The following is a 12,842-nucleotide window of genomic DNA, read 5'->3' on the forward strand; positions in this document are numbered from 1 at the left end:
GGGAGGATTCAGAAGGAACTGCTAATTATACTAGATTTATGGAAGTTATAAATGGCCATAACACTATTGTCAGGTCATTATAATAACAAGAGAGATTCAGATAAAAAGTTATCCTGTAGGGGCACATTCCAATTTAAATAACATTTCCTTTGGGACAAAATTTAATTGCCAATTACAACACATACACGACTCTCATCCTAATCTGAACATTTGTGCCTCAAAGGCTGAGCTTGCCCTGCCTCAGAGACATTCTGCCTTGCACCGGCTTTCTCAGATATCCCATCCTTCTCTGAGTGCACTATCCACACCTGACCTGAAGCACTGTAGCCACCTACAAGAAACAGGCTAATTGACACCATCACTCAGCAGTACTAATTGGCCTGTCCTCAGTACATACAAACTCAACTACATTACTTTCAGTCAGGAGAGTAATACATAACAGAGCACTACAGCACGTTTGAAAGCACTGCTGCCAAAAATGGTCTATTTACAGTCTAAACATGGCATGAGTGAGAAACTTACCTTTTTGGTCAAAGTTTATTTTCTTTCACTTTAATTTGTATATAAGTCAGCAGGACTGGATGAACATGATCCAAGAGTGCTAAAGGAACTGGCTGAAGTAATCGTGGAACTGGCAAATCTCTTCCAAAACTTTTGGTGCTCGGAGAGGTCCCCAAGGATTGGAAGAGGGCCAATGTTGTGCCCATCTTCAAGAAGGGGAGGGAGAACCCAGCTAACTATAGGCCCATTAGCCTAACTTCTATCCCAGGGAAAATCCTAGAAAATTTAATTAAGGAGTCTATATGCAATAGGTTTGCAGAAGGTAGGATTCTGAATGACAGACAGCATGGCTTCACTGCGGGCAGGTCTTGTCTTACCAACCTCATCCCCTTTTATGATCAGGTGACTCACCACCTGGATAAAAGAGAGGAGGTTGACAATTATATACCTTGATTTCCAAAAAGCTTTTGATCTGGTATCCCATGAGACAGTCAGGTGGGTAGGAAGCTGGCTGCGGGATAGGACCCAGAGAGTTCTAATGAATGGATCTGTGTCATCTTGGCAGGAAGTGGCCAATGGTGTCCCACAGGGGTCAGTACTTGGTCCAGTGCTATTCAACATCTTTATCAATGATTTGGATGTTGGGGTGAAGAGCCCCCTGGCCAAGTTCATGGACAGCGCCAAGTTATGGGGAAGCATGGCCACACTTGAAGATAGGCTACAGATACAGGCAGACCTAGACAGGTTTGCAAGCTGGGTGGACTAGAACCAGATGAAGTTCAACATCGAGAAATGTAAAGTGCTCCATCTGGGGATGAACAATCCCCTGCATATCTATGGGCTTGGCAACGCCAGCCTGACCAGCACTATGAATGAAAGGGACCTGGGGATAATAATAAACCACAGTATGAACATGAGCCAGCAGTGCAACGCTGTAGCCAGCAGGGTTAACAATACCCCGGCATGCATCAATCAATGCATCTCCAGCAAAACCAAAGAAGTGATTCTTCCACCCTTCTCTACATTGGTGAGATCACAGCTGCAGTATTGCGTCATGTTCTGGGTGCCACACTTCAACAAGGACGTGGTAATGCTTGAGAGAGTCCAGAGAAGGGCCACCCGTATGATCAGAGACTTGTATGGCAAGGCATACGAGGAAAGGCTGGGGGATCTGGGACTCTTCAGCTTGAAAAAGAAGAAGGCTGAGAGGGGCTTTGGTAGCAGTTTACCGCTACATCAGAGGCATACATCAAGGGCTTGGTGAACAACTGTTCACCAGGGCACCCTTGGGGAAAACTAGGAATAATGGTCACAGACTCCTGGAAGACTGTTTCAGGCTCAATGTTAGGAAAAACTACTTCACAACTAGGGCGTCCAGACTGTGGAATAAACTCCCTTCAGAGGTGATGCAATTACCTACCCTGGAAATCTTCTAGAGGAGACTGAATGGTCACCTTGCTAGGGTCATCTGACCTCAGTTGTCTTTCCTGCTTGGTGCAGGGGGCTGGACCCGATTATCTACTGAGGTCCCTTCTGGCCTTACAATCTCTGAACCTATTAATTCTATTGCCTCATGCCATATTATAATGGGTCATCAACACAACTAGAGTTATAATAGGAAACCAACTGATGTTTAAAGATTAATGCTTCCAAAATCTACCTACCATATTTACTAAAATCCAAAACGAGTTTTACTCCTCCCCCCCCCCCCTGCACCTCCCAGCGTCTTCATGGCAGGAAAAAAATCTTTGTCTTGGATTCAAGTAATAGCCCAGAGCAGGTGGTGACTTAGCTCTGACTTTAAAGCTAGAGCTGAGCTGCTCTCTGCCCTGGGCTGGAATAGCTTGTTTGGTGGGGGAGTGGGCATGCAGCCAGGGGCAGCATGGGAGTGATGGCAGGGTAAAGGAAACTGCCATCTCCCCTACACCCCTTGTCCTTTATATCTGTGCCTGTGCCTCCACCCCCTGCTGCAGCCTGCCACTCCACCCCTTTCTCCCCTCCCCTCAGCTTCCCCCACCTCCCCTTACCTTCTGCTCCATCTCCAGCCCTGACCCAGCCAGGCAGGGAGCTGCTGCTTCTTCCTGGCTGGTCTGAGCTGCTGCTGTTGCTGACTGCCCCAAAGGAGCAGAGCTTCAGTAGAAGGTGAGGGGCAGGGAGTGGGAGGTTAGTGGGGAGGCATGGGGGACAGAAGGCCTAGGTTAGGTACAGGCATGGGGAGCTGGGGAGGGCAGGAAGATGCATGGGAGGAGCAGGCAGCAGTGAGGGCAGGCACAGGGGGGACAGGCATAGGCATGGGGAGATGAGGGGCAGGGAGAGCAAGAGGCAGTGGTCTATTCCCCTGCTCTCACCACTGCATTCCCCAGCATAGCAGTGAATGGGGACAAATTTAAGACAACCTTCCATTCATTAGATTCTATACATGGACAATTATAACAAATGTGTACTTTTCCTTGTATAGAATCTAATTATTCTGGGGTAATCTTAAATTTGAAATCATCTAGAACAGTGTTTCTCAACCTGTGGGTCACGAACCAAAAGTGGGGTCACAATAATATATAAAAGGGTTGAGAACAACCTTTAAAAATGAATCACCAAAATTTAAAAATGGATTCTCCATTAAAGAAGAAAAAAGTGGGAAACTGTGGCTTGTCCCCTGCTGGCTGTCAGAGTTTCAGCCTGCAAGGAGCTGTTTGGGGCCTCCCCCTGCCCCACACACCCACCCTCTGCCCCACACATTGGGGGGCTGGGGTCTGGGGGTGGAGAGCACTGGGTTTTAAGCCAGGGGGACTGGGTCAGGGCTGGCCATCGATGTTTACAAATGGGTCCTGGTACAGAAAAGGCTGAGAACCACTGGTCTAGAATTCTGGTGACTATGGTATTTACTCATTTGGTCCTTTTTAAGATGTGCTAGGGAAATGAATGGAAGCATCTAGTCTGAGAGCAACAGAAAATTCAGAGGCAACCCAAGTAACATTCAAAAGAAAATAAATTACACATGCAGTGCTTGTTGGGAGATGTGTCTAGGCCTCTTTTCCTGTGAGCTGTGATCTGAATGGCTCTGGTTTGTTGAGGAGCCTGAGCCCTTCTCCCTGCCTCATTATGAGTGCCAGGGGGATTGCAGCTTGCAGGGAGATAACAAAAGATATATCTGCCTCTGCTGTGATATGGGGAGGTCCAGAAAGTAGCCAAACATTAAACTTCTAAAAATAAGGAATTATAAACTGAAGGTACACCCTCCCCCCCTACTCTTTTTACAATAGGAAAATGAGTCAGAGGTAGGGGGAAGAGGCCAGCATGGGAGGGGGTGTTAGATGAAAGCAGGTCAGGAGCGTGGCTGTGGTGATCTGACAAAGGGCAACTAGGAGTCATAATATGGTCAGGTGTTCAGTTTATGGTAGAGCCCAGGCTATATAAACAGAAAGTATGATTCTTCAGCAATTTGCTGCCGATGAATGTTCACAGTAGTCTAAGGTATCATATGGCAAAGAGCATCTTCTTAACTTGCTCATAGTTTTATAGTTTCATAGTAGCTAGGGTCAGGAGGGACCTGAATAGATCATCTAGCCTGACCCCCTGCCGCGGGCAGGAATGAATGCTGGGTTCACAAGACCCCAGACAGGTGATCATCCAACCTCCTCTTGGATTTGCCCAAGGTAGGGGCGAGGACCACCTCCCTGGGAAGTTGGTTTCAGATTCTGGCCACCCTAACTGTAAAATATTGCCTCCTGATCTCCAACCTAAACCTATTCTCCATCAGCTTATTACCATTGTTCCTCATCACCCCAGGTGGTGCTAGGGAAAATAGGGCTCTTCCTATTTGCTGATGATCTCCCCTGATGAGTTTGTAGGCATCCACTAGTCCCCGCTCAGCCTCCTCTTGCCAAGGCTAAACAGGTTCAGGTCCCTCAGTCTCTCCTCATATGGCCTGTCCTGCTGCCCTCTCACCAAGCGAGTAGCCCTCCTCTGAACTCTCTCCAGGCTGACAACATTCTTTTGAAGTGCGGCGCCCAGTACTGGACGCAGTACTCCAATTGTGGCCTGACCAATGTTGTATAGAGGGAGAGTTTCACCTCTCTAGACTGGCTTGAGATGCATCTTTGGATGCATGAAAAGGTATGGCTGGCCTTGCTGGCTGCGGTCTGGCATCGGCGGCTCATGTTCATCTTGGAGTCAATAATGACTCCAAGATCCCTTCTGCCTCCATGCTTTCAAGAGGGGAACTCCCCAGCCTGTATGTATGCTGTGGATTCCTTCTCCCAAGGTCCAGCAACACGCCCCCTTATCCAAGTCGCTGATGAAGATGTTAAACAATGCGGGCCCAAGGACTGAGCCCTGGGGAACCCCACTGCTCACATCTCACCAAGTTGAGTACGACCCATCCACCACTACTCTCTGGGTGCGCCCCATCAGCCAATTTTTTACTCATCCAACTGTGTAGGCATCAATGCCACAGTCGCTTAATTTATTGATGAGAATGGGGTGAGAGACAGTGTCAAAGGCCTTCTTAAAGTCTAGAAAGACTACGTCCACGGCAACACCATCATCCAAGGATTTAGTTACCTGGCCATAAAAGGCAATTAGGTTGGTCAGACAGGACCTGCCTTTGATGAACCCATGCTGGTTGTCCCTGAACATGATCTCCCCTGCTGGCCCCCCACAGATGTGCTCCTTGATGATTTTCTCTAAGATCTTCCCGAGGACCGAGGTGAGGCTTACAGGCCTATAGTTACTTGGGTCTTCCTTCCTCCCTTTCTTAAAAATGGGGACCATATTAGATAGTTTCCAATCCCCCAGCACCTGGCCAGATGACCACAAATGCTTACACAGCCAGACCAAGGGCTCCGCGATGACCCCTGCCAGCTCCCACAACACCCTAGGGTGGAGGGCATCTGGACCTGCAGATTTAAAAATGTCCAGCCCTTCCAGAAGATCCCTAACTACATCTGTGCTGACCCAAAGCCTGACAGAGCTATCCCCGAGATTGTCCCTACCTCTGGTAGGAGGGATGTCCTGGTCCCTGTTCAAGAAAACAGAGGCAAAGAAACCGTTAAAAATATTGGCTTTCTTATCTGGTGTAGCCACAAGGTTACCATTTGAGTCTTGCAGGGGCCCTACGTTGCATGGTACCCTCTTCTTGCTCCCAATGTACTTGAAAATACATAATAACTTCTAACATGCTAATAACTTTATAGGGTGGAAAGGAGAGGTGAACTGGATATGGGGTTGGGATAATGAAATGAGACACACCAGTCTCCTGTCACTCACATAGTTACTGTAACCACCAAGTAATAAAACTGTCAACATTTGGGAACAGACCATATCTGTGATTTTTCTCACTGGCCCTGTTAGCTACTGTACTCCAAACATTTCATAGTACAACCATAATCCCCACTATACCATAGCAAACTACACTGGAGACTAGGGAAGCACTTAAGAATCATATAGTGTTCTTTATTTTTACTTTACCAGTCTCAGTCCAATACCCATGCCTGTTTCAAAGGGAGCATGAATCTCAAGGTTGAATATTTATTCACACCCTAAGAAAAAAAAATAGTACATTGTATCACAGCACCATCTGGTGACATCTGCCAGAATAGTTGCTTTCGCTAAGTAGTGTGCATTTTGGGGAGCCTATTTTAATTGATTCCCTATCAGCTTGCCAGTAAAAAAAAATCTCACAAGATCCTACTAGTCTGAGATGATTCATTTCTTTTGATGGGGCCCCTCTCTCTGTGAGCTAGAAAATAGTGTTCTACAGGCCCAAAATCAAGTATTATTTTATGCAGAATCTTATTCATCCTGTTAATCATGTTTTAAGTGAATTTGTTAAACTGACTGCAGATCTCCCATCTGTCACTAGAGCGTTAGAAATAGCCTTGTGAAGCCCATCTGAGCCATTCTATGAAATGCAGTGTACTTTTAGTCAGGCCTTAAAGGGTGTCTGTACCACTTATGATATCAGGCAGCTCCATGAAGACAGGCTGTGCTCACTCTGCATGCATTACCACCTGAGTCAGAAAGGATATAGCCATCTTAGGTAATACATAAAGAAGTGGACTGTCTGTTAGCACAGCAATGGTTGCTGCCACCGTTGAGCAGCATAGACATACCATTGGTGACCACCAAAAAGTTATTTACCAGCTTTGTGATCTTTTTAGAATGTTTTCTTTAACTTTGTTGCAAAAGTGTATTCAGAACTTTGTTGAGATTCTTTTAAAGACATATTTTCAAAAGTAGCCTCTAGTGCCATGTACCATGACCTTCTTACAAAGAAAGTACATAGTTAAACATACTTAAAGAAACCTTCCTTCTCTACATTGGAATCGGCTGCCTGATAATACCTTTGTAGATGCTTATCACAAAAATATAGTATATCTCTGAGACCTAAAATGTGGCTTATCTGGTACCAGTGGGCATCTAAATATGTGCTCCAGGGTGGACAGTTTAATTAGAGGGCACTTTAATTAGAGCAGTGTCATGTGTATTCAGTGTCCCGCATTTCAAAATGGCAGTGGGTGTGTTTTAACTAAATCTCATTCAACGAGCTTTAGTTAAAATGCCCCTGCCACCATTTTGAAATGTGGGGACACTGAATTAGCACTAATTAGCACAGTCCAGTAGAGTCGCAGCAGACTCAATTAATCGAGTCTGCTCCAATGTGTGCTAATTAGCACACCTTGTAGCAGAGGTCCATCACGTGTATAGGTGCTCAACATGCCCAAGAAAAAAATCTTAGAATTCTTATGTGCTAAAATCTGCTGTTTAGCAAAATCATACAATGTCCCTTGAAAACAATATTAATTAGACATTAATGAAGCAACAGTTTAATCAGGAGGGCTGGGTGCTGTTTCCTAAGCAAATGTATAAGGGACATTATAGGGCGATTAATTACTTGTTAGGCAGAAGCCAGGGTACAGTTATACCTTATAAATTAACTCTTCAAAGAGGCACAGGCTATAGCCTACATCATCAGATACTACAAATGGAATTGTAGAGAACAGGGCTATTCAAAAGAAAGGAATAACATTGTTTAAATACAAAGGATAGGGAAAGTGGGAAGGAAGGAAGGGAAACCGCTGAAAAATACAGCTACAAACTTGGCTATAGGGTAATGCTCAGCCAGCATATAATATAAACCTTATTACAGAGTATAGAGAATATGCCAGTCATGCCAGGCCTCTTGGTCTGCTATCTGGTACCATGTAAACCAGTACAGTATATTTCATGGCCGGGTTGTTAACAACTAAACCGGCACCCCCATGTGGGCTAGCCTGGGTGAGGAGTGTGTATAAACATGCAGCAGGACTAAAAATAAGACCTGTCAAAGGCTGGATGAGTTCCCTGCAAGCCAATGGCCATCCATACCCCTGGAGAAGGTATGGGTGCTATCAGGTCACTCTGCCTGAAGACTCCCCAATGATGCAAAGCAACTCGACTAACCTCATGCAGGATGGAGGAGGGTTGTTACAGCATCTAAGGTGCCCCGATGGTCACAGCAGCTTTGGGACTGACTTGACTTGACTTGATAGAGAATATATACTGGTTTAATATAGAGGCATTGAGACTGTAATTCTTGAAGAAAAGAATTGTAGAATGGTAAGAAAATCCAAAGAGGAGTTTTCTAACTGTTTCTACCCTTTCCTTTTCACACACATATGTGTGCAGATGCACACACACACACACACACACACACACACACAAACATACACTATATTTTTTTTCATTCTTACCTAGTTTTTAAAGATATTTCTGATCATCGTGCAAAAAGAAAATAATTTGGCATAATTTTTATTGAAGTGAGACTGTTAGCTGGAACCTTGTAAGCAAAATGCACAGGAAGAAAATTAACTATAGCAACTCCTTTTTATGTATGTTTGTCTCTCTTTATCTCAAGCTACTAGTTTGTAGAATTCGTGGAAACTGAAGGTTGACATTTTTATCTCCCTACCAGCAAGCAAAGGTCAAGTTGGCCAAGGCAGTGCGAAGAAGGACCCAGAAGCAGGGGTACCAAAAAGAAAAGCTATTATTCCAAGTCAGAAGGGCAACAAGCCTACTTCCAAGCCAGGATATGTACAAGAAGGCCAGGCTGTAATAGAAGATGAAACTGTATTGTCAACTTTTGAAAAGAATGCTGGAGGTCCACAACAGGTGAGAGATTTTAAATGCAAATGACTGGAAGAATTTTGGAACAGGACAACAGCAAAAATGGTCCTGATAATTCCTTTAATAAATATGAAAATAAGATGTCCTTATATTGTATAAATCTTTTATTTACAGATATTGGCTTCGCCACTGATGTCATTTCTTTTATTTATGTAGTGAGGGTCATAAATTATTACAGTAATTCACAAAATAGAATACAGAGGCTCTGCACTAAGAATATCAAAATCTGAGGTGCTAAGCCTTCAAAAAGATACACATTTTCCCACTCCTAGAGTGCATCTACACATGCGCTTAACTGCACAGTAGACTAATTTGCTGCGATGTAAAGTGTCACCGTATACACATGCAACACTTAATAGACCACAGCAATCTAATTTTCACCACCATAAGATTACATTACAGGGGCGGTGAAAATAACTAGCCTAAACGCACGTGTAAGTGCTGGCCTGTTTTCTTTTGCTATGACAATTTATTTCCGCCTTCCATCGCTCTTTATTTTCATCAATATGGATGAAATGCTGGGCAAATGCTAAAACAAATCCACAAATGACCAGAGGCTTAATTTTTCTGCTCCACCGTTTCTAGAGGTAGTCAGGTGACCTAGTCAGACCTAAGTGGAAAACGGCTTACATATTTGAGACTCAAAAGTTCAAAATGAAATGAAGATCATAGACTCACGTGACAGTCTATTGGCAGACTTCTCCAGTAGTAGGTGTGAGATGGTAAATGTTTAAGTATAAGCACATAAACATATAAATGCACATATGGAAGTAGGAAATGGGGAGTTTGCTTTGGCCCCATGGAAAAAATGTAAAAATGAAAAATGGAAATGTGGTGTACTGGGTTAGGAAAAAAAGTTCTACTTAAAAGGGCTACTGCATAGAGGATGTTACATTTCCAGGAGCTATAAATATATAGTTAAGGTTATGGACATACAAATAATTTAGCATGTGGTAAAAGAGGGTAGAGCTTGATCACAGTTTAGCTGTTGTATGGCAACTGCCCATGCACAGTCTCTCTCCTTGTAGTAAACAGAAGTTAAATCTCAGTAGTTTAGTTGTCAATGAAATGTAGAGAAGTTACTGTAGTTTGGCTTTCATGTATAATAGCATAAGAGTATGGGTACTTACCTGGGAAGGCTGATCTACTTCTCATCCTGTGGTAAATTATTTGTATCTTCATATCCCTGAGAACACATTAGCTGAAGAGTATGAGCAGAAGACAAAAGCTGATGATAGCAGAGAAGTAATGTGAGATTAGTTTGTGTTGGTATTTGAAAGTGAAAACAGGAAGTCTGAAGTCAGTGAAATATTAAAGAGTAGGCCATCATAGGACTGAGATTACTCAGTATGGAAGGAAAGTTAAAGTAGTTTTGCAGTTGCATTCTAGATGGATTTGAGAGCAATGTTTGTGTAGTGGAGACCAAGTGAGAAGAGGTTGTAGAAGCTGATGTGATTTGATTGGAGGTTAGCATCAGGTTTTAAAAGTGGGTCAGAAAGGTAAGGATGAATTTAGAAGAGTGTGTAAAAGAAAAAACAGTTTTATTGGCAGTGTAAGGGTAGAGAATATCCCCTCAATAATATAGTCTATTTTCTGGGCTCTGGTTTATTCCCCTGCAGTTGTGTAATAGTACTTAACTACTGCTTGGGAGTGTTGTAAGAAATAACTTTCCTCTGTAAAGTAATTAGAGATCCAGGGATGAAAGTCACTGCAAGTGCTCAGAAATACTATGACTACATTAAGGTGAACAAGTTTTCATGCCAACACCATTTAATAACCTTAGAGACATATGAGTTCTCATGCAGTGAATTGAATTTTACAGAAAAATGTCACAATAGGTATTCTGTATTACATGTACAGTGTAAGAATGTACACTGGGGCCTTCACATAGAATCATAGAAAATGAGGGTTGGAAGGGACCTCAGGAGGTCACCTAGTCCAACTCCTTGCTCAAAGCAAGACCATCCCCAACAAGATCATCCCAGCCACAGCTTTGTCTAGCCAGGTCTTATTGAAAACCTCCAAGGATGGAGCCTCCACCACCTGTCTGGGCAACCTGTTCCACTGTTTTATTACCCTCCCAGTGAGAAAATTCCTTCTGATATCTAACCTAAACTTCCCTTGCTGCAACTTGAGACTGTTGCTCCTTGTTCTGTCATTTGCCACCATCGAGAACAGTCTAACTCCATCCTCTCTTTAACCCCCATTCAGGCAGTTGAGTCCCCTCTCAGTCCACTCTCAGTCTCCTCTTCTCTAAACTAAATAAGCCCAGTTCCTTCAGTCGTTCCTCATAAATCATGTCCCCCATCCCCCTCACCATTTTGTTGCCCTCTGCTGGACTCTCCAATTTGTCCACATCCTTTCTGTAGTGGGATGCCCCAAAACTGAACACAGTACTCCAAATGTCACCTCACTAGTGCTGAATAGAGGTTACTACTGTAACCCCCTGGTCCTTTTCTGCAGAGCTGCTGCCCAGCCAGTCAGCCCCCAGCCTGTACTGGTGCATGGGATTGTTCTGTCCTAAGTGCAGGACTTTGCACTTGTCCTTGTTGAACCTCAGAAGATTCCTTTTGGCCCAATCTTCCAATTTGTTTAGGTCACTCTGAATCCTAGCCCTACCCTCCAGACTATCTACTACTCCCTCCAGCTCAGTGTCATCTGCACATTTGCTGAGGGTGCACTCTATGCCATTTTCCGGGTCATTGATGAAGATATTGAAAAAAACCAGGCCCAGGGCCAATCCCTGGGCACTCCGCTTGATACCGGCTACCAACTAGACATTGAGCCATTGATTACTACTCTCTAAGCCCGATGCTCAAGCCAGTTTTCTATCCACCTGACAGAGCATTCATCCAGCCCATACTTCCTTAGCTTTCCTGCAAGAAGGCTGTGGGGGACCATATCAAAAGCCATGCTAAAATCAAGATACACCACATCCACTGGTCTCCCCACACCCAGAATCGGTCATCTCATCATAGAAGGCAACCGAGTTGGTCAGGCATGACTTGTCCATGGTGAATCCATGCTGACTGTTCCTAATCATCTATTTCTCTTCCAAGTTCTTAGAAATGAAATGGCTTCCTTGAGGATCTGCTCCATTATTTTTCCAGGGACTGAGGTGAGGCCGACTGGGCTGTAGTTCCCTGGATCCTCCTTTTTTCCTTTCTTAAATATGAGCACTGTCCCTTTTCCAATCATCCAGAACCTCTCCTGATTGTCATGAGTTTTCAAAAATGATGGCTAATGGCTACAATCACATCAGCCAACTCCCTCAGCATCCCCAGATGCATCTTATCTGGCACCATGTACATCCAGCTTTTCTAAGTAGTCCCTACTTTCACCACTAAGGGCTGCTCACCTCTTCCCCAAATGCTGCCCAGTGCAGTAGTCTGGGAGCTGACCTTGCCTGTGAAGATGGGGGCAAAAAGGCATTGAGCACTTCAGCCTTTTCTGCATCCTCTGTCACAAGGTTGCCTGCCCCATTCAGTAGGGGACCCACACTTTCCCTGGTCCTCCTCTTGCTGCTGACATGCTTGTAGAAACCCTTCTTGTTACCCTTCACATCCCTTTAACTGTAGGGATTTTCACTGTTTCTGAGTACATGAAAAGCAAGTTCTGTTGTAGTAGATTTGAAAGTATATTTTTCCTTTTTTCCCTTTGACTTATGCTAGTTGGTTTTCAGATGTGCCAACCCAATAAAGCAAATACACTCAAGAGCATATTGAGTGCCCACAGACTGGACACTCAAATATTGCTCTTTGTCTCTTCTGACAAGGCTCTGAAGATGCCACATCACTAGCTGACTCCTGCAGGGGCACTGGCTCCTATGTCTGAGTACGCACCAAGCTTAGATATGAATGTGCCAGCAGTTTTCATGTGGGATTTGGTTATAACATACTGGCAAAAATTAGCTATTTCATCAACCTGGTCAAAAGATTGTTTTACCATTTGAATCTCTCTTACTAGGGAAAAGTGGCACAGACTCTCGGAACATGTTTATCTGTGACAAAATTAAGCAACATAGGTTTGCAGTCTGGGGAATTTTAGGCACAATGCTCAGTACATAGTCGAGCACAGTGACACCAGCCTACAGTAATAAGGGAAGGCTTATATGCCTGTCCAAATGACTGACTGCTGATTAGCCTTCAGTGTATTTTAGTTATCTTACAGAGGATTTT

At 44.2% G+C, this 12,842-nt stretch overlaps 1 protein-coding gene across 6 annotated transcripts in view; it reads left to right on the forward strand.

Moving 5' to 3' along the window:
- Positions 1-12,842, forward strand: part of ADGB (androglobin) — a 286,810-nt gene that overhangs the window by 232,650 nt on the left and 41,318 nt on the right. For all 6 annotated transcript variants that reach the window (XM_006034315.3, XM_025216304.1, XM_025216303.1 and 3 more), the window contains one exon: positions 8,453-8,649. In XM_006034315.3, coding sequence (XP_006034377.2) covers positions 8,453-8,649 — 197 coding nt within the window. The remainder of the gene's footprint in view (positions 1-8,452; positions 8,650-12,842) is intronic.

This window comes from Alligator sinensis, unplaced genomic scaffold, assembly GCF_000455745.1.
Source record: "Alligator sinensis unplaced genomic scaffold, ASM45574v1 scaffold1494_1, whole genome shotgun sequence".
Classification (NCBI taxonomy): Eukaryota; Metazoa; Chordata; order Crocodylia; family Alligatoridae; genus Alligator; species Alligator sinensis.